General features: G+C 45.4%; 2 protein-coding genes across 3 annotated transcripts in view; one reads left to right on the plus strand and one right to left on the minus strand.

The window, feature by feature from the left end:
* SUGP1 (SURP and G-patch domain containing 1) overlaps positions 1-2,309 on the minus strand; it is a 33,015-nt gene extending 30,706 nt beyond the window's left edge. The window contains exon 1 of the mRNA XM_018051489.1: positions 2,240-2,309. Coding sequence (XP_017906978.1) covers positions 2,240-2,273 — 34 coding nt within the window. The 5' untranslated portion in view covers positions 2,274-2,309. The remainder of the gene's footprint in view (positions 1-2,239) is intronic.
* The window catches only part of MAU2 (MAU2 sister chromatid cohesion factor), a 34,004-nt gene continuing 15,700 nt past the window's right edge, over positions 2,591-20,894 (plus strand). For both annotated transcript variants that reach the window (XM_018051490.1, XM_018051491.1), the window contains exons 1-3: positions 2,591-2,912; positions 19,807-19,824; positions 20,191-20,256. In XM_018051490.1, the coding sequence (XP_017906979.1) occupies positions 2,637-2,912; positions 19,807-19,824; positions 20,191-20,256 (360 nt within the window). In that variant the 5' untranslated portion in view covers positions 2,591-2,636. The remainder of the gene's footprint in view (positions 2,913-19,806; positions 19,825-20,190; positions 20,257-20,894) is intronic.

Below are 20,894 nucleotides of genomic sequence, written 5' to 3' on the forward strand. Positions count from 1 at the left end.
TACTCCAAAGAGACACATGAACTCCCATGTTCATAACAGCACTCTTCACAATAGCCAAGCCACAGAAACAACCTTAAATGCCCACAAAGTTGTCCTACGTGTATGTGTACAATGGAACATTACTCAGCCACAAAAAAACAGTAAGATAATGCCATTTGCAGCAACACGGATACGACCAGAGATTATCACTCTCAGTGAAGTAAGTCCGAAAGACGAGGACCATACGGTATCACTTCTACTTGGAATCTAAAATATGGCAGAAGTGCACCTATCCACAAAACAGAAACAGAATCAGGGACATGGAGAATAGACCGGTGTTTGGATTCGGAGTTTGGGGTTAGCAGATGCAAACTCGTATATACAGAATACATAAACAACGAGGTCCTACTATACAGCACAGGCAAGAACATTCACATCCTGTGATATATCATAATGCAAAAGAACATGGAAAAGAATGTATATATATGTATGACTGAATCACTATGCTGTACAGCAATAACACAACATTGCAATTCAACCATACTTCAATAAAAAATAAATTCAAAAAAAAAGAAACAAACAGATCACCTTAGATCCACTAACATGCCCAGCAGCTGCTACATGGTGCGGCCCAGGTGCTGCTGCTGTTTGCAGCAACTGGCATTCAGACTGACATGCATTCACATTCACACATCTGTTCATGTATTTAGCAAGCATTCACTGAGTTATGCACCGGGTGCTGTACTTGGTGCTAAACAAGACAGCTGGAGCTCTGCTCATGTGTGATTCACCTCTGGCTGAGGATACAACAGACTTATAACAAGAAAGTAGTTGCAAAATCGTAAGAGCTCTCTACTGGAAAAAAAAACAAAACAAAAAATGGTGAGAAGGAATAACAGAGGAACACCTACAGAGCTAAAGCAGCCAGAAAACAGCCCTTAGAAGAGGGGACATTTAAGCTAAAACCAGAAAGATAAAGAGCCGGCTTTCTGAAAAGCCACATGGGGACTGATCTGGGCAGAGCAAGAAGCAGAGGTAAAAGCCCAAGGGACCAGCAAGGGTCCAATGTGGTCAGAATGGACAGTTCCAGGGGTGGGCCTCACAGGGAGTGGTGGGAGAAGACAGGGAGTCTGAGTTTTTCTTAAAGGGCTTTAAGAAGCCACAGGGGAGTATTAAGCTGATAAGAGTATTAAGCTGATAAGATCCAATTGGTACTTTTATTTTTAAGATCATTCCAGCTACTGATTGGACAGAGTAAGGAGACAACCAGGAGGCTTACTGGCTGTAAGCAAAAGGTGATGGTGTCTTCAGACAAGGGTGGTAGCTGTGGAGATAGAAAAGCCACTTTGAAGGTTCCCCATGGGGCTCAAAATAAAACCCACACTCTGAAAGCTGATTTTGAAGACCTTGCCAGAGATAACCCCCTTCCCACTTCCAGTTCATCCCTGATATTCCTCAAAATAACAAACCCTCAAGGCCTTTGCACTTGCTGTCCCTCTCTCCATGGAAGGCTCTGCCTTCCAATAGCTGGCACCTTCTCATCTCAAATGCCTTCTGCTCAAAAAGGCCTTCCTTGACCACTCAATCTCAGCAGCCTGCATTTCCACTCTCTCAAGTCACTATAACTAACTCTCTGTAAATATTTCCTCCTTGTGCATTGTATGATGCCTTGGTGAAAGTAACCTGCAGTAAGACACGACCCCATTTTGGATCCTCGACAACTAACACTGTGCCTAGCACATTTGTTGAATGCATCCCAGTCTCGGGGCGCCAGAACTGGGAGAGAGGGAGAGGCAAGGTTTATGGTAAAAGGGGGGCTCTAAAGACCCAGGAAAATGTGTACAGGGAATCAGAGTGCAGTTCGGAAAAGCAGCTTTTCCAGAAAGTGGGATAGAGGCGAGGAAGGAGCTTAGTAGAAGAGAGGGGCGCAGAAGAGTCGAAGGTTGCCGCTGGCTCGGGGAGCGGAGCTTGGAGCAGCCCTTAAGGCGGTCAGCTCGGAAAGCAGGCGCAGGGCAGATAACCGTGGGGGCCTTTGAGGAAAGCCTGGCGTCCTCACCAAACCAGCAGTGGGGGCGGGGAGGACAACTGGGTCTCGGCGGGGGTCCCAGGAGACTGGGGTGGTGCAAAAGCCGCCTCTTCCAGACGCCCGGAGGCTGAGGCTAAGGGCCAACGGGTTGAGGTAGGCCCGACGGGATGGCGAAGCAAAGACGCGTAGCCTGAGGACCCAGGCGGACGCTTGAGGGTAGGCGGGGGCTGTTACCTGCAACATCCCGGTTGTCCATCTTGAGACTCATCCAATCCCACAATGCTCCGGCGCCACCGGAGGAGGAAGGGGGGGCCTGTTATAGTGCGCGTGGCATGATGGGAGATGTAGTCCGCCTCGGCAAGCCAAGCCCTACCATTGCTTGGACATCTGGGGTCTTCTCCCCAGGAACGCAAACCTCAGCCCATCGGCAATCTCTGGTCTCAGTTACGCGGACCAGGGAATGTCGGCTTTTCTCAGACCTTCCCGGAGCCGCAGCCACTTCAAACACAAACTACATATTCCAGGATGCTTTGTGCAGCAGCTCTCGCGAGAAAGGCGAGGAGCTCCGGGCCCGCCCCACGCGCCTGTTTCCGCCTCCCTGTGGCGGCGGCTTGTTGTTGTGCAGGCTAAAATGGCGGCTCAGGCTGCGGCGGCGGCTCAGGCTGCGGCGGCCCAAGCAGCGCAGGCCGAGGCGGCTGAGTCGTGGTACCTAGCGCTCTTGGGCTTTGCCGAGCACTTCCGCACTTCCAGCCCGCCCAAGATCCGCCTGTGCGTGCACTGCTTGCAGGCCGTGTTCCCCTTCAAGCCGCCTCAGCGCATTGAGGCCCGAACACATCTGCAGCTCGGCTCGGTGCTCTACCACCACACCAAGAACAGCGAGCAGGCGCGCAGCCACCTGGAGAAGGCGGTGAGCGTGGGCTGGGCCGCGAGGGAGGAGGCGCGGGTTCCTTTCCGGGCTTGAGCTGACGGGCCGCGACCCTGGCGGGCGGGAGCCCCCGACGGGCCGCTCCTCTGGAAACTGGGGCGTGACTTCCGCACGAGCAGCAAGACCCCCAAAGCTGTTAGCCTCTCCGGGGATCCGAGGGCCCCGCCTCGTACCTTACTGGGTATCTCCGGTGACAGCAGAGGCCTAGGACTCGGGATAGGGGAGGGTCCAGGTAACCCCAGGTAACAACAGTCCAGGCATCCTTTGAGAATCTGGAATTTGGCTTCCGAGGAAATCTAGGAAGGTCTCGCCCAGGACATGGAAGTCTGAGGACTTCCAGACGGAAGATACTGTGCCCCCATCAGTGATGAGGGGAGTCATAGGCGGGAGGCAGACTCTAGAGACGGTTTGACGTCTTGAAAAAAGCAGAGCTGAGGGTTGCCGGGTCTGGATTCCAGGGCTCAGGACTCCTGCTTTCTCCACAACCACCTGTGACTTCTCTTCCTCCACCATCCACTGGTCCATCCCCTTCAGAGGGCAGGCCCCATCTTCCCACGGTGCCTTGTGGTCTTGGTGCCCCGAAGAATGTGAGAAAGTGGCTGTCCCTCTGCCCTCTGGGGCTGTGGAGTTGTTCCTTTCAGGGCAACACTGTGCTCCTGACAGACGGTGTTTCCATTTGCCATTTACTCAGCTTTATTCAGCTTAGAGGAGAGACTTCTTGAGTAGAATCAACGACCATGTAAAAAATGTCTTGATCCGAGGTAAATCTGAATTCACCTGTGGCTAGTAACAAGTTGCCTTGGGGCGGATAATCAGATCTGTGTTTTGCAGACTGTAGAGTTGGAAGGGGCTTTTGTCCTTGCTTGAGCCACTTCCTTGCGTAAGGAGTGAGGCAGTATGGTCCCTGAGAGGTGAAGTGATTTGCCCAAAGCCACACAGCAAATTATTAACAGAACTGGTCTCACAGGTAAGCTCAAGACCACCAGGGTGGATGCCACGACATTAAGTCGTCGTTTTTGTGAAGTTTGTTTCTTCCGTTCATTCAGCAGGTATTTAATCAGCTCACACTGGGTACCAAGCCCTGTTCTAGGTGCCGCGGATCAGCAGTGAATAATAAAACAGTCCCCCTGCCCGCATAAGCTTGTGTTTCTGTGAGGGAGACAAACAATGAATATGTCATAAAAGATTAGGCAGTGATCGAAGAACCATTAAACATGTGGACCAGGGTGAAGGTTGGAGTTGACAGGGAGCTATTTTTGGCAAAGGTAATCAGGGAGTCTCTATTTGTGGGAGTGACGTTTGAACAGAGGCCTGAATGAGGTGGAGGAGGCAAGCCTTGAGAACTGCTCCAGGTTTCATGTCAATCCCTAGAAGTACCCTAGTTGTCGATGACTAGTTGATATCAGGGTTTCTCCTAGACAGCAATGAGGCCGAGAGCAAATGAAGTGTCAGGCTTTGTTGGGTGTATGAAGGGTGGAGGCTGTGACTGCCCAGGCCTGGCAGCCCAGGGCCTTCAATAGGATGCTAGTTATAAAGCTGTCCCTTCTCTCAGTTAACAACAAATCTTGCCACCTCCTTTGTCTGGTCTCCAGGCCATTCAGCCTGTTTGTTTTTTTTTTTTTCTTTTCTTTTTTGAATGGAAATATTATGGGGTCTTAAAAAATTTTGTTTGGCCATGCTGTGCAGCTTGTAGGATCTTAGTTTCCCAACTGGGGATTGAACCCAGGCCACAACTCAGTGAAAGCACTGAGGAATTCCCAGTTGAAATGTAGTTGACATAACAATACAATCAATCCCCTACATACAAATGAGTTCCGTTCTAAGAGCACAATCACAAGTCCAGTTTATTCTAAGTCCAACAAGGTTAGCCTAGGCACCCAATTAACACAATCGACTGGATAGTACTGTACTAACAGGCTTATAGTACTTTAAAACAAATACTATACAACAGTACATAAACAGACACACACAGAAACTAGTTTTAGTCTTGCAGTACAGTACTTTGAAAAGTAGAGTAGCACGGTACAACAGCTGGCAGCAGGGCCTGGCAGCAGGGCCCCCTGCATCACCCCTGCTTTTGTTCTTGCTTCTGAACATCCTGGGCTTGAAATAGAGATACTGTACTCTATACACTGCTGTACAGTAAAGTGCACAGGAGCGCAACCACTTGTAGAGGGTGTACTCACGTGATGGAGTACGCCAGACAGGTGAACTAGCTTCTGAGAGTGGACACATGGACACACAGTCACATCTTTAGAAGGTCGAAACTTGAAGGTTTCGTTTGTAGGTGGCTTACTGTATTGTGTTAGTTTCAGGTATATTATGTAGAGCTTTGACATTTGCATGCATTGTGGAATGATCACCATAATAAGTTGAGGAACCATCTGGCCTCATACAGTTACTACAGTATTATATGGAGCATATTCTTTATGCTGTGTATTACATCTCCATTGGGTTGCCTTTTTCATAACTGGAGGTTTGTACTTCTTAACCACTACCAGCTATTTTGCCCATCTGGCAACCGGTTCATTCTCTGTATGTATTAGTATGTTTTCATTTTGTTTTTTAGATTCCACGTATAAATGAGATCATGCAGTATTTATTTTTCTTTGTCTGGCTTATTTGACTTAGCATAATACTTTCTAAATCCATTTATGTTGTCACAAGTGGCAAGATTTCATATTTTCTTTTAAAGGTTTTTTTTATTTGATGTGGACCTTTAAAAGAATTATTTATTTATTGTCTGTGCTGGGTCTTTGTTGCTGCTAGCAGGCTTTCTCTAGTTGTGGCAAGCAGGGGCTACTCCTTAGCTTCGGTGCATGGGCTTCTAATTGCTGTGACTTCTCTTGCTGCAGAACATGGGCTCTAAGACATGCAGGCTTCATTTGTGGCACATGGGCTTAGTTGCCCACGGCATGTGGAATCTTCACAGACCAGGGATTGAACCCATGTCCCTTGCATTGGCAGACGGATTCTTAGCCACTGGGCCACCAGGGAAATCCAAGATTTCATTATATTAATGGCTGATTAATATTACCTTGTATGGTAGCCATTCCCTTCTCCAGAGGATCTTCCTAACCCAGGCATTGAACCTGAGTTTCATGCATTGCAGGCAGGTTTTTACTGTCTGAGCCACCAGGGAAGCCCCCAATATTACCTTGTATGTGTATACCTCATTGTTTTTATCCATCAGTGGACACTTAGGTTGCTTCCATATCTTACCCCCTTTGTATTAATAAATAATGCTGCAGTGAACAATGGTGTGCATGTTTATTTTTGAGTGTTTTTGCTCTTATCAGGTAAATACCCAAAAAGTAAAACTGCTGAATCCTGTGGTAATTCTATTTTTAATTTTTTTTAGGAACTTCCTTACTGTTTTCCATAGTGGCTGCACGGATTAACAGTCCTACCAACAGTGCCCAAGGGTCCCCTTTTCTCCACATTCTGACCAGCACTTGTTATTTGTTGTCTTTTTGATGTTAGCCATTCTGACAGGTGTGAGGTGGTATCTCACTATGATTTTTGATTTGCATTTCCCTGATAATTACTATCTTTTCATGTGTCTATTCATCTTTTCATGGCCACCTGTATGTATTCTTTGGGAAAATGTCTCTTTAGGTCCTTCATCCATTTTTTAATTGGATTGTTTGTTTTTTTGGTGTTCAATTGTAAGAAGTTTTTTGTGTATTTTGGATATTAACCTCTTACTGGATATATCATTTGCAAATACAGTTGACCTTCCATATCAGTGGGTTTCACATCCTTGGATTCAACCAACCAAGGATATAAGGGCTGATTATATTCAGTGTGTGAATTAGGTTGATGCAAATGTAATTATGGTTTTGGACCGTGAATTTTGAATCATTATATCTAGGCTCAAACACATTTTTATTAATCAAAATAGAAACCACTACAATCAACACATTTTTGCCAACAAAAAATCAGTTTGTTTATTCCTACAGTATAAAAATCCATGCTTCGAGATTTGACAAACTCTTCAAAAGCATATTCTGCCTCCTGCTGGTTGTGGAAGCATTTTCCGTGCAAAAAATTGTTGAGATGCTTGAAGAAGTGGTAGTGGGTTGAAAATGGCGAATATGGCGGATGAGGCAAAACTTCATAGCCCGGTTGCTGAACTTTTGAAGCATTGGTTGTGCAACGTGCAGCTGGGTGTTGTCGTGGAGAATTTCTGTTGACCTGTCTTTTTCTAATAGAAGCCCTTTCTGTTGACCAGTGCCAGCTGCAGTTTTCAGTGCATCTCATCGATTTGTTGAGCATACTTCTCAGAGATGTAATGGTTTCGGTGGGATCCATGAAGCTGTGGTGGATCAGACGGGCAGCAGACCACCAAAACAGTGACCATGGCCTTTTTTTGGTGCCAGTTTGGCTTTGGGAAGTACTTTTTCTCAGTCTAGCCACTGAGCTTGTCATTGCTGGTTGTCATATACAATCCACTTTTCATCGCATGTCATAATCCGATTGAGAAATGGTTTGTTGTTGCATAGGATAAGAGAAGACGACACTTCAAAATGAGTTTTTTTTTTAAATTTCTGGTCAGCTCATGAGGCACTCATTTACTGAGCTTTTTCACCCTTCCAATTTGCTTCAAATGCCAAATGACCACAGAATGGTTGACGTTGAGTTCTTGTATAGCCGTAAGAGGATCAGCTTTGATGATGGCTCTCAATTGTCATTGTCAACTTCCGATGGCTGGCCACTACTCTTCTCATCTTTAAGGCTCTCGTCTCCTTTGCAAAAATTCCTGAACCCCACTGCACTGTGCATTCATTAGTAGCTAGCTCCTAGGCCAAATGCATTGTTGATGTTGCGAGTTGTCTCCACTGCCTTATGACCTGTTTTGAACTCAAATAAGAAAATTGGTTGAAATTGCCTTTGGTCAACCATTTACATAGTTTAAAATAGATATAAAATAAACAAGTAATGTCGTTAGCAAAAGAAAAAAGCGAGAATGTGCATTAAAATGATGTATAACATAAGTACATTTATTTAGAATATATTCCAATATCAAATGGCAAATTTCAGCAATGCAAAAATCATTACTTTTGCACCAACCAAAGCAACAGTTAGAACTGGACATGGAATAACAGACTGGTTCCAAGTAGGAAAAGGAGTACGTCAAGGCTGTATATTGTCACCCTGCTTATTTAACTTGTATGCAGAGTACATCATGAGAAACGCTGGGCTGGAAGACGCACAAGCTGGAATCAAGATTGCCGGGAGAAATATCCATAACCTCAGATATGCAGATGACACCACCCTTATGGCAGAAAATGAAGGGGAACTAAAAAGCCTCTTGATGAAAGTGAAAGAGGAGAGTGAAAAAGTTGGCTTAAAGCTCAACATTCAGAAAACAAAGATCATGGCATCTGGTCCCATCACTTCATGGGAAATAGATGAGGAAACAGTGTCAGACTTTATTTTTTGGGGCTCCAAAATCACTGCAGGTGGTGACTGCAGCCGTGAAATTAAAAGACGCTTACTCCTTAGAAAAAAAGTTATGACCAAGCTAGATAGCATATTGAAAAGCAGAGACATTACTTTGCCAGTAAAGGTCCGTCTAGTCAAGGCTATGGTTTTTCCAGTGGTCATGTATGGATGTGAGAGTTGGACTGTGAAGAAAGCTGAGTGCCGAAGAATTGATGCTTTTGAACTGTGGTGTTGGAGAAGACTCTTGAGAGTCCCTTGGACTGCAAGGAGATCCAACCAGTCCATTCTGAAGGAGATCAGCCCTGGGATTTCTTTGGAGGGAATGATGCTGAAGCTGAAACTCCAGTACTTTGGCCGCCTCATGTGAAGAGTTGACTCATTGGAAAAGACTCTGATGCTGGGAGGGATTGGGGGCAGGAGGAAAAGGGGACGACAGAGGATGAGATGGCTGGATGGCATCACTGACTCGATGGACGTGAGTGAACTCTGGGAGATGGTGATGGACAGGGAGGCCTGGCGTGCTGTGATTCATGGGGTCGCAAAGAGTTGCACGTGACTAAGCAACTGAACTGAATATGCCATTTCATATAAGGAGCTTGAATCTAGACATTTCTCCAAAGAAGATACACAGATGGCTTCTAGGCACATGGGAAGTTGCTCAACATTGCTAGTTATTAGAGAAGTGCAAATCAAAACTTCAGTGAGGTATCACCTCACATCAGTCAGAAAGACAATCATCAAAAAAAATCTATGAATAATTTTTTGTAAAGTCTATGAATAATAAATGCTAGGGAATGTGTTGAGAAAAGGAAATCCTGCTACATTGTTGGTGGGAATGTAAATTGGTGCAGCCACTGTGGGGAACAGTATGGAGGTTCCTTAAAACTGAGTTGTCATATGCTCCAGAAGTCCCACTCTTGGGCATATATCCTGAAAAGATAAAAACTCATTCAAAAAAATACATGTGCCAGAATGTTCATAGCAGCACTATTTATAATAGCCAAGACGTGGAAGCATCCTAAATGTCCATTGATAGACGAATGGATGAAGAAGATGTAGTATATGTATATATAATGGAATATCAGTCAACCATAAAAAAGAATGAAAGCGTACCATTTGCAGCAATATGGCTAAACCTAGAGATTATCATGCTCATACTAAGTGAAGTAAGTCAGGCAAAGACAAATATCATGTGAGATCACTTATATGTAGGAACTAAAATATGATACAAATGAACTTCTTTCAAATAGAAACAGACTCACAAAGAAAACAATGTCACAGTTACCAAGGAGGGATAGAGGTAGGAGAAAGGTAAATTAGGAGTTTGGGATTATCAGATACCAAGTACTATATATGAAATAGATAACCAACAAGTGCCTACTGTATAGCACAGGGAGCTAATTCAATACCCTGTAATAAGCCATAATGGAAAACAAAAGGAAAAAAATGATACATGTTAAGCTGAATCATTTTGATGTGTATCAGAAACTAGCACAACATTGTAAATCAACTATACTTAAAAAATAAAAATATATAAGGGCTTGAGGATCTGTGGATTTTGATATCCTCAAGGACTCCTGGAATCAATCCCCTGAGGACAACTGTATCTTCTCCCATTCAGTTAGGTGCCTTTTTGTTTTGTTAACATTTTTCCTTTGCAGTGTAAAAATAGCTTTTTAGTTTGATGTAGCCCCATGTGGTATAGTTCCACAAACTGTGGAAAAATTCTTAAAGAGATGGGAATACCAGACCACCTGACCTGCCTCCTGAGAAATCTGTATGCAGGTCAAGAAGCAACAGTTAGAACTGGATATGGAATAACAGACTGGTTCCAAATAGGGAAAGGAGTATGTCAAGGCTGTAGATTGTCACCCTGCTTATTTAACTTATATGCAGAGTACATCATGCAGAATGCCGGGCTGGATGAAGCACAAGCTGGAATCAAGATTGCCAGGAGAAATATCAATAACCTCAGATACACAAATGACACCACTCTTGTGGCAGAAAGCAAAGAAGAACTAAAGAGCCTCTTGATGAAAGCGAAAGAGAGAAGTGAAAAAGCTGGCTTAAAACTCAACATTCAAAAAAACTAAGATCATGGCATCCAGTCCTATCACTTCATGGCAAATAGATGGGGAAACTGGAAACAGTGAGTGACTTTATTTTGGGGGGTTCCAAAATCATTGCAGATGGTAACTACAGCCATGAAATTAAAAGATGCTTGCTTCTTGGAAGAAAAGCTATGACCAACCTAGACAGCATATTAAAAAGCAGAGATTACTTTGCCAACAAAGGTCCATCTAGTCAAAGCTATGGTTTTTCCTGTATTCATGTATGGATGTGAGAGTTGGACTGTGAAGAAAGCTGAGTGCCAAAGAATTGATGCTTTTGACCTGTGGTGTTGGAGAAGACTCTTGAGAATCCCTTGGACTGCAAGGAGATCCAACCAGTCAATCCTAAAGGAAATCAGTCCTGGATATTCATTGGAAGGACTGATGTTGAAGCTCCAATACTTTGGCCACCTGATCCAAAGAACTGACTCACTGGAAAAGACCCTGATGCTGGGAAAGACTGAAGGTAGGAGGAGAAGGGGACAACAGAAGATGAGATGGTTGGATGGCATCACTGATTTGATGGACATGAGTTTGAGCAGTCTCGGGGAGTTGGTGATGGACAGGGAAGCCTGGCGTGCTGCAGTCCATGGGGTTGCAAAGAGTCGGACACAACTAAACAACTGAACTGGGTCCCATTTGTTTATTTTTCCTTCTTTTTCCCTTGCCCGAGGAAACATAACAGAGAGTATACTGCCTATGTTTTCTTCTAAAACTGTATGGTTTCAGGTCTTAAATTTAAATCTTTCATTCATTTTGAGTTTATTTTTTTATGTAGAGTGAGAAAGTAGTCCAGTTTAATTCTTTTTCTTATGGCTGTCCAGTTTTCTTAACACCATGTATAGAAGTAACTGTCTTTTCTCGCCAATTTCTGTTCTTCCCTCTTTTCTCATAGATTAATTGGCTGTGTAAGTGTGGGTTTATTTCTGGCTTGTCTCTTCTCTTCCATTGACCTATGAATCTGTTTTTGTGTGAATACTGGTTATTACTGTAGGTTTGTGGTATAATTTGAAATCATGGTGCATGATACCTCCAGCTGTGTTGTTCTCTCAAGATTACTTTGGCTCTTCGGGGTCCTTTGTGTTTTCATACAATTAAAAATAAATCATTTTTGGCTGAGCTGGATCTTCATTGCTGTGCAGGCTTTTCTCTGGCTGTGGAGAGATGGGGCTGCTATTCTCTAGTTGTGGCCCATGGGCTCCTCACTGCGGTGGCTTCTCTTGTTGCAGAGCGCAGACTGTAAGGCGTGCAGGCTTCCGTAGTTGCAGCACATGAACCCAATAGTTGCAGCTTCCACGCTCTAGAACACAGGTTCAATAGTTGTGGCACACGTGCTTAGTTATTTCAAGGCATGTGGGATCTTCCTGGACCAGGGATTGAACCTTTGTCTCCTGCATTAGCAGGCACGTTCTTTACCTCTGAGCCACCGGAGAAGGCCCCATACAGTTTTTAGGATGATGTGTTGTAGTTCTGTGAAAAATGCCGCTGGTATTTTGAGAGGGGTTGCATTGAATCTGTAGATTGACTTGGGCCGTATGCTCATTTAACAATACCGGTTCTCCCAATTCACAAGCACAGTATAGTTTCCATCCATTTCTGTAGTCTTCAGTTTCTTTCACCGAATGTCTTAGAGTTTTCAATGTGCAAGTCTTTTACTTCCTTGTTTAGATGTATTCATAGCTATTTTATTCTTTTTGATACAACTGTAAGTGGTATTGTATTCTTAATTTCTTTTTCTGATCATTATTTAATGTGTAGGAACACAATGTATTTCTGTATGTTAATTTTGTATCCTGCAACTTTACTGAATTCATCTATTAGTTCTAATATTTTTTGATGGCATCTCTAGGATTTTCTGTATATTGTATCATGTCATGTGCAAACAGTGACAGTTTTACTTCTTTCCATTCAGCCTGTTTCTAGCAGTGGTTCATAGTTACTGTATGTATCCTTATCATATTTTTGCCCACTCAGTGCTATTGAGGGGAAGGAACCATGCCTTAGATTGCTTCTTTGTAGCTCCTTGGCTTTTGGACCTGTAATTTAAATTCTTACCCTTGTGGAGAGTTTTCCCTTGATTTTATAGAACCCTAAATCTTATAGGGTCTTCCACAGAGCCATAATGTGACTTCTGTGGCTCACTGTCATCATACTTGGAAATAAACCCCTTTCTCTGTCAGGTGCATCCCCAGCTGAAAGCTTGTCCAGGTTTCAGGTAAAATGCCATTCTCTGTACTGTTCCCTTTCTGTGTGTGTGTGTTGGGGGTGGGGGCTGTTTACAGTTTTATTTACTTATTTTTGGCTGTGCTGGGTCTCCATTGCTGTGTGGGCCTTTTTTCTAGTTGCAGAGAGTGGGAGCTACTCTCTGTTGCAGTGTGTGGGCTTCTCATTGCTGTGGCCTCTCTTTCTGCGGAGCACAAGCTCTAGGGTGTGTGGACTCAGTAGTTGAGGTTCCCAGGCTCTCGAGCACGGGCTCAATAGTTGTGGCAAAGGGGCTTAGCTGTGCCTGAGGCATATGGGGTCATCCCCGACCGGAATCGAGCCCATGTCTCCTGCGCTGGCAGGCAGACCCTTCGCAGGAGCCGTCGGGGAGGCCCTCTGTGGTTGCTTCTGATCTCGCTTCGCGTCACATTGCAAGCATGCTTACTTTAAACTTCATTCTTTTTAATTGTGCATTTTTTCCAAATCAGGAAGCTGTCAACTTTTTTTCTTTCTTTTCATTCTTTACCAGGCAAAGAATGGTATGTGTATTATAGGTAAAAATTTTAATTGATCACTAAACTTGGTACCACATTTATCTTTCTTATCTATTATTTTCATCATCTTTTGCTTTCCGTATAAGAGACTAACCTTGTTTGTGTGTGTGTGTATATGTTTCGATTATTATTTTTGTCTCCTCCACTGTGTGTGTAAGCTTTCCAGAAGGAATGTGTAATAAACTCACCCATATGTTTCATCAGTTCGTTCGTTAAGAGTTCTGAGGCGTGGAGGGTGTTTCACTCTATCCTTTGCAACTTTATCCAAATTGCAGCCATTGGTTTCTCAGGGGTACCTGCCTCTGGGCTTTGGATAACCTGCTGGCTGTCTCAGTCCCTGGACCTGCTCAGCAGACCGTAACTATTAGGGTACACAACAGGACACTTCACCTGAGAGCCTTCCCGTTTTGATTATGATATGGCAGTGATGTGGGTGTATCAACAGAATTATTGACTCCCCTGGGACTTAACTAAATTGCTCATGATTATAAGGGATGTTGCTTTACCCAGAAATCTCTTGCCTAGATAATTTATGAAGTCATTTCTGCAGATTCTGTCAGATTTCGTGCTTTTTCATTTTTGCCTTCTTATCTTTCCTCTTGCTGCACACCTCTTACTCTGAATTTTCAGTCTTCTCTTACATTCTCTTGTTTTTCAAGCAGACAGTTCCATTTGTAGACAGTTCTGTTTCAGTCATTTGGGCTTCCACTGTGGAACTGAGAATCTACATTCTGTATTTAGATGGGTGTCATTTCCCCCTTAACTTTCTTACTTTTGATTATATTACTTTTTATCTCCTGACGTGGAACATGCATCATCATCCTTATACTTTCCTGATTTGAAAGCTGCAGAGGAGTAAACGCCTCTTCTCTGGAATGGGTTTCTGTTGTTTGCTGTGATCCAGGCAGTCATCCTTTGGATGAGATGCCTTTCTAACTGCAGTATCTCTGTCAATGCCAGTTTGGTTTCTCTGTGTATTTTCAGTGGGGCTACTTTTTAGTGGTTGTTTAACTTAGAAAGCTGCTCCAAATTGTGCCAGTCAGACACTCCTTCATTCTGCTTCCAGGTTTAGCCAGAGAGTCTGTTGCTACCTTCCCGGCAAGTGATTAAAAGCTTCCTTTTTTTTCCCTGAAGGCCCTAAAGGGCTCAGTTCTGGGCCTTTCATCATCAGGCACAGCAGAAGCAAATCTTTCATCCTTTAGGACAGCGGTCCTCAGCCTTTTTGGCACCAGGAACCAGTTTTGTGGCAGACAGTTTTCCCGTGCACTGGGGTAGGAGAGGGGGATGGTTTGGGGATGATTCAGACACATTACGTTTATTGTGCACTTCATTTGCATTATTATTACAGTAGCTCCGCCTCAGATCATCAGGCAGTAGGTCCTGAAGGTTGCGGACCTCGGCTTAGGGTCGTGACCGTGCCCTGGTAAATTCCACGCCACATCAGTCAGCAGCAGAGCTTGGTGCAGAAGCTGCGTTTGTATAGCTTAGTGTTAAGCATTTCCACAGAAGAATATCTGTGCCTCTTGCTGTTTGCATTTCCATTTTTTCCACGCATTCTCTGGGTCACCTCTGACTTTAGAATGTGAAATGTATTTAGGAACCATCACTTCATGGTTCTAGCTACTTGACCCCTGCTTCCCTGGTAGCCTCTGCTTCTTGTTCCGCCTAGGAACTATAGCATTGTTGGTGCCTGCCACGTGCCAGGCCCAGTGTTCTTGCTTCTTGGAGCGCCGTCTCTTTGGATCCTCACCAAACGCACAAGGTCGAGACCACTTCCAGCTTGCTGATGACAGCACTGACTGGGCTGCTTGTAGCCATGGTCATACGCGGAGAGGCAAGGCTGGCTCCTAAATGCTGTGCTTCTGTCCCAGAGGAATTGCAGTTGGTAACTTTTTCTACACATTTTGGTGATTAAAAATTTTAAGTTACCTTGGTTACAAGGTATAAGAGGCCTTAAAACACTCTCAGCTTTTTTCTCTCTTCAGCAGCACCTGTACTAAAATTAGAATGATACAGAGAATATTAGCATGACCCTTGTGCAAGGATGCCAAATTCATGAAACATTCCATATTTTGGGGGGCCAAATTCTGTTATTTGCATGTGTAATCCCTTCTAATAAACTTAGGTGCTCAGAAATTTTAAAAGAAAACAACAAGCAAAAAACCCACTCTCAACTCTGAAGTGAATGTTCTAAGGAATAAGAGGAGTGCTGATCCCAGCCCTTCCGCCCCTCAGGGTGCATGCTGGCCCTGTGGTGACCCTTGCTTTCCCTGAGAACCCTGAGGTGACCCCAGAGGCGTCTGGTGGGATCACTCACCTCTCTGCCTCACGCCTGCAGGCTGCCTGGCAGTGAAAGGGGCTCTTAACTTTGGCTGCTTTCCCATGACAAGGGAGAAGACATAAAAACTATATTTTAATGTTACAAAGTAAAACATATGATGAGGTAGCAACTGTGGGTAAGGTATCCTACCTACTTTTGTTTGTGAGATGGACATATTTGTCTATAGGTTTCTGATTATGGATGTGTGTTGCAAGGTTTAAAAAGACACAAAAGCAGAGTGAATTGATTGACTTCTGACTGATAAGCCTTAGGAAGTGACTGGCTCACCTTGACGTGGAGCTGTCCTATAGCTTCAGGAATGGGTCATCTCATGGGGACAGCTCAAGGTGTCACTGATGCCTGAGCAAGAAGCAGTGATGTTTGAGGCCGAGATGTCTTGATGCCATTTAGTAATTAAAATTTTGTGTTTATAAGGTGTAAGCCTCAGTTCTGTGGCTTTTTGTACAGAAGGAAACCCTCATTTCCTGGTGATGCTAGGTAAAGTCATCATTTGTGCAACAAATTTTCCTGAGAACCTCCCGTGTGCCAGCCTATTTTGGCACTGGGGACACATGAGGAGGAACATTATGGGGCTTTGTCTAGCGGCCCTCATCTGTGTGTGTGGGACAGGGCCACAGTGCATGCATGGGAGGATAGTGACAGGTTGTGGCTCTGGGAATTGGATGCTAAGGACCACTAGGATCCATCTCCTCCAGGACTTGGAGTGTGGCTGACTCCCATGGGGGCCACATCTCAAACTTCATCCTCTGGCTCCTAGAGCAGTACTCCTGACATCCTCTTACGCTGACAGACAAGGCCTTCCAGAAGATTTGAGTCTTAAGCCTTTGGACACCTTCCTGGCTCTCCTGGTGGCCACTCAAGGCCCCAGAGGGGTGTGATGCTCTTTCTCCAAGCCTTAGGTCAGAAAAGAGAGAACTGGCAGAGAGAGAAACTGATCACTGTCACATCTGGCTCGGAGAAGAGAGCTGTCAGTGGAGTCCAGCCTGAGTGTCTACTGAATAGACGCTGAGCACACAGAAGCTCTAAATGAGATGACAGTTGATGGACCCATGTAGGCCTGGGCCTGGCAGCACAGGCCAAGATGCTGGAGAAGCGGGCATAGTGGCTTCTGGCTGTAGGCAACTGGCTGTGTCCCTTTTCAGTGTGCCCACCATGGACGTAGTGTCTTGTGGGCTTTCCTCACCTCTGGATTTGGAGTATGCCTTGTGCGGTGAGATCAAATTGCCAACATCCTTTAGATCATTGAAAAGGCAAGAGAGTTCCAGGAAGATATCTACTTTTGCTTTATTGACTATGCCAAAGCATTTGTGAGGATCACAACAAATTGTGGAAAATTCTTAAAGAGATGGGAATACCAGACCACCTTACCTGCCTCCTGAGAAATCTGTATGCAGGTCAAGAAGCAACAGTTAGAACCGGATATGGAATAGACTGGTTCCAAATGGGAAAATGAGTACGTCAAGGCTGTGTATTGTCACCCTGCTTATTTAACTTACATGCAGAATACATCATGCAAAATGCCAGGCTGGATGAAGCACAAGCTGGAATAGAGATTGCTGGGAGAAATATTAATAACCTCAGATACACAGATGACACCACCATTATGGCAGAAAGTGAAGAGGAACTAAAAAGCCCCCTAATGAAAGCTAAAGAAGAAAGTGAAAAAGTTGGCTTAAAACTCAACATTCAAAAAACTAAGATCATGGCATCCAGTCCCATCACTTCATGGCAAATAGAGGGGGAAACAGTGAGAGACTTATATTTGGGGGCTCCAAAATCACTGTAGATGGTGACTACAGCCATGAAATTAAAAGACACTTGCTCCTTGGAAGAAAAGCTATTAACCTAGACAGCATATTAAAAAGCAGAGACATTACTTTGCCAACAAAGGTCTGTCTAGTCAGAGCTATGGTTTTTCTGATAGTCATGTATGGATGTAAGAGTTGAACTAAAAAGAAAGCTGAGCACCAAAGAATTGATGCTTTTGAACTGTGGTGTTGGAGAAGACTCTAGAGAATCCCTTAGAGTGCAAGGAGATCCAACCAGACCATCCTAAAGGAAATCAGTCCTGAATATTCATTGGAAGGACTGATGCTGAGGCTGAAACTCCAATACTTTGTCCACCTCGTGTGAAGAGTTGACTCTTTTGAAAAGACCCTGATGCTGGGAAAGATTGAGGGCAGGAGGAGAAGGGTATGACAGAGAATGAGATGGTTGGATAGCATCACCGACTCAATGGACATGAGTTTGAGTAAACTCCGGGAGTTGGTGATGGACAGGGAGGCCTGGCATGCTGCAGTCCATGGGGTTACAAAGAGTTGGACACGACTGAATGACTGAACTGAACTGAACTTGTGTGGTAAGGAGAGCATCCCTGGACCACAGACTCAAAAAGAAGGCTTCTTCAGTCCACTGGAGGAGTTTTACCTCGTCTTGTTGCCCTTTTCATCTCTGTTGAGGGGCAGTGACACTCTGGTGCGGTCAGCTTTGTGCCAGGTCCTGAGGTGTGGCTAGATTTGACTTGGAGACTCCTGTGCGTGGTGGGTTTACTCACTCCGCCTCGGCTACCCATCTGGGTTGTTCAGAGCAAGCCACGCGGAGCTCCAAGTGAAAGGCAAATGCCTCCCGTGTGTGTTTTTATGCGCCGTGTGCTCTCTCTAAAGGGCTTCCCCTGAGCATGAAGGCCTTGCCCAAGACAGGTTTTACATGTGGAGATTGAGTCATGGAACTTCAGAATCTCAAGGTTGGACCAGGTCTTAGCATGTCCCTAACCTAGCTTTTAGTCACATAGTTTCCTCCAGTTGTCCCTCCCAATTGGTGGCCCTCAGGAGTGAGCATCTCTTGCTGAAGGCTGAGTGGGAAGGAGTGGCTTCTGAAGAATGCAAGCCCCTGCTTCGATGTTTACCAGCTTTGTGACATCACACACGTGGCTGGAGCTGAGCCTGTCCTCACTGTCTCTGTAGATGGCCTCCAGCCAAGGAGCCTCACTCTGGGGCCACACTCATGGCAGCAGGCACTGCCCATGTCTCTCTGGGGACCCTGAGCTCCTCCAGGCCTTGTTGCCTTGGGAGGGGACACTGAGTCCGGTTGCACAGTGCCTTTTGCCTGGGCTCTATATACATGTGGTGTGTGTGAGAGAGAGAGAGTATGGGAGACAGAGACAGACAGGAGCCCAGTGACTCTCCAATGTTCTAAGTTCCTCTGTCCCTCTCCTCCGCTCCTATTAACTCCCCCTCCTGGCCCACCTGTGTCTTTGAGGGGCTGGTCTCCAGACCAGCTAAGTCATCCCCAGCCTCTTGGGTGACTTCCCTGGCCACTACTCACTCAGCCCCAGAGACATCTCTAGCCCCAAGGCTGCCCCTCTGGCCTCACCAGCCTTTCTCCCTGTCAAGCAACAGATCTGTGGGCCTTGAGCCTCTGTCTCCTCTTTCTTCTCCTCCTTCTCCCTCTGCATCCTTCCAGCAACCGCTAAAGCTCTGAGAGTGTTTGCAGGATGAGCGGATCAGCAGGAACTGCGTCAGGTGTGTGCTTGTGTCTCAGATGGTCTGAGAGACTATGGTCGTGGTGGTGATGTGGGGGACTGCCCTGAGACCACACCATTTCTTGCTGGAACGTGAAACTCCAGGGTCCCACGTGGGACCTTGTCGTTGTCTGGACCACGTACCAGCATGCGCACGAGCAGGGGTGGTGAGCTCAGATCTCAGAATCATCGCTGCCCACTCCCGTCCTTCTGTGGTGCTCCTCCCTCCCCTCTGAGGCTAACTGCTCATTTCCAAGCATTTTTATATGTCTTTTCCCCAGGAAAGACTAACCCTCAGACCTACTCTCTAATTGTATTAAATTGATTTCTTGTGCCACGATTTGCTGTGGGTGTGCCGCAGTAAGTAGCCTGTGGTGGCCTTTCTGTGCTCCTTCCCCTTCTGAAGATTAGCTGCCCCAGTGAGAGGGGGCTCCAGTTCTGACTCCAGAGCCTGGAAAGACAGGAAGCCCACCAGTAGGGGAGCACGTATATGTTCCCTTCCCCCAGACGCACCACAGCTGCTGGGTTAGAGGAGAAGCCAGCCCACTTCTCAAGCTGAGCAGGCCATCTTCCCACCTAACTGAACACCTGCAGCCTTTGGTGACAGGACAACCCATGTGAACCCCCAAGTGGACCCAGTTAAGCACATGCAAAGCTGCTTAACTGTTTGAGAATTAACTCTTTTTTCTTTCTCTTTCAGTGGTTGATATCACAGCAAGTATCCTTTCCTTGGTACTATTCCCTTTAAGGAAAGCTCCTTCTGAATAAAAACGTGTTATAAACTTGAATTCTGCTTATAATGCACACTTTGGGTTTGGGCTTTGCCCCACAGATTCCCTGGAGCATCTCTTCAGACCAGCAGCTTCTTCCTGGGTACTCCGCTCCTCTTCATGCCCTAGCGTCTAGCTCCACACCAGCCAGCAGCAAGCCCAGGGATTACTAGGGGAATACGTGAACTTGGGGTTTTAGAGCGGACGGGGATGTGCCCAGCCAGCCAGCCTCTGCAGCGTCAGAATGCTGAAGTGTGGCCCTTTTAAACTGACCATTTTGTAGTGTCTCTACTTCCTTAACAAGACATCACTAGATCCCACAGTTTGAAGATGTTAAGTTTGAAGCAGCGAGTCTTCTGTCCGAGTTATACTGTCAAGAGGTAAGAACATATAAAGGCTTCTGAAAGCAAACCCCCTCTCCTTGTAGTGAAGGCGCAGGGGCAGATTGGGAGTCACAGGAGTGGATTCCCTTCTGGCTTTTAAGACTTTGCATAATTTTCCACACCTGGAGTTGGTGATGGACAGGGAGGCCTGGCGTGCTGCAGTCCATGGGGTCGCAAAGAGTCAGAGATGACTGAGCGGCTGAACTGAACTGAACACGTGGTACAGGGCAGCCCTGGATGACCGCTTGCTGACAAAGGCTAGCAGAGGCTTTTTCTACTGAGGACTGTGCAAAGTAGCCCTGTTCCTGGGCTAAAGATGATTGATTCCTGAACGAGTTCACATAGTGTAGCTGAAGCTGGTTTCTGACCTCAAGTGTAACTGAAAGTTGCCTTTCTCCAGTTTCTGCAGTGACTCCTGTTTCACGCCCTTGGCCTCTCACTCTGGTTACAGTTCAGAAAAGATGGTAATTGTTATCAATTAGACTGTTCAGGAATTTGAACTAAAGCTACTTTCAGTTTAGTTGAATAGGGAATTATTTTAAGATCAGTGTGAAAAGCTTCCCAGCCGGTGAGGCTAATAAAATATCTTTTCTTTTTAAATGAAGCAGATCCTTTGGTAAGTGTGTCTGGGAATG

Source organism: Capra hircus, chromosome 7 (assembly GCF_001704415.2).
Source record: "Capra hircus breed San Clemente chromosome 7, ASM170441v1, whole genome shotgun sequence".
Classification (NCBI taxonomy): domain Eukaryota; kingdom Metazoa; phylum Chordata; class Mammalia; order Artiodactyla; family Bovidae; genus Capra; species Capra hircus.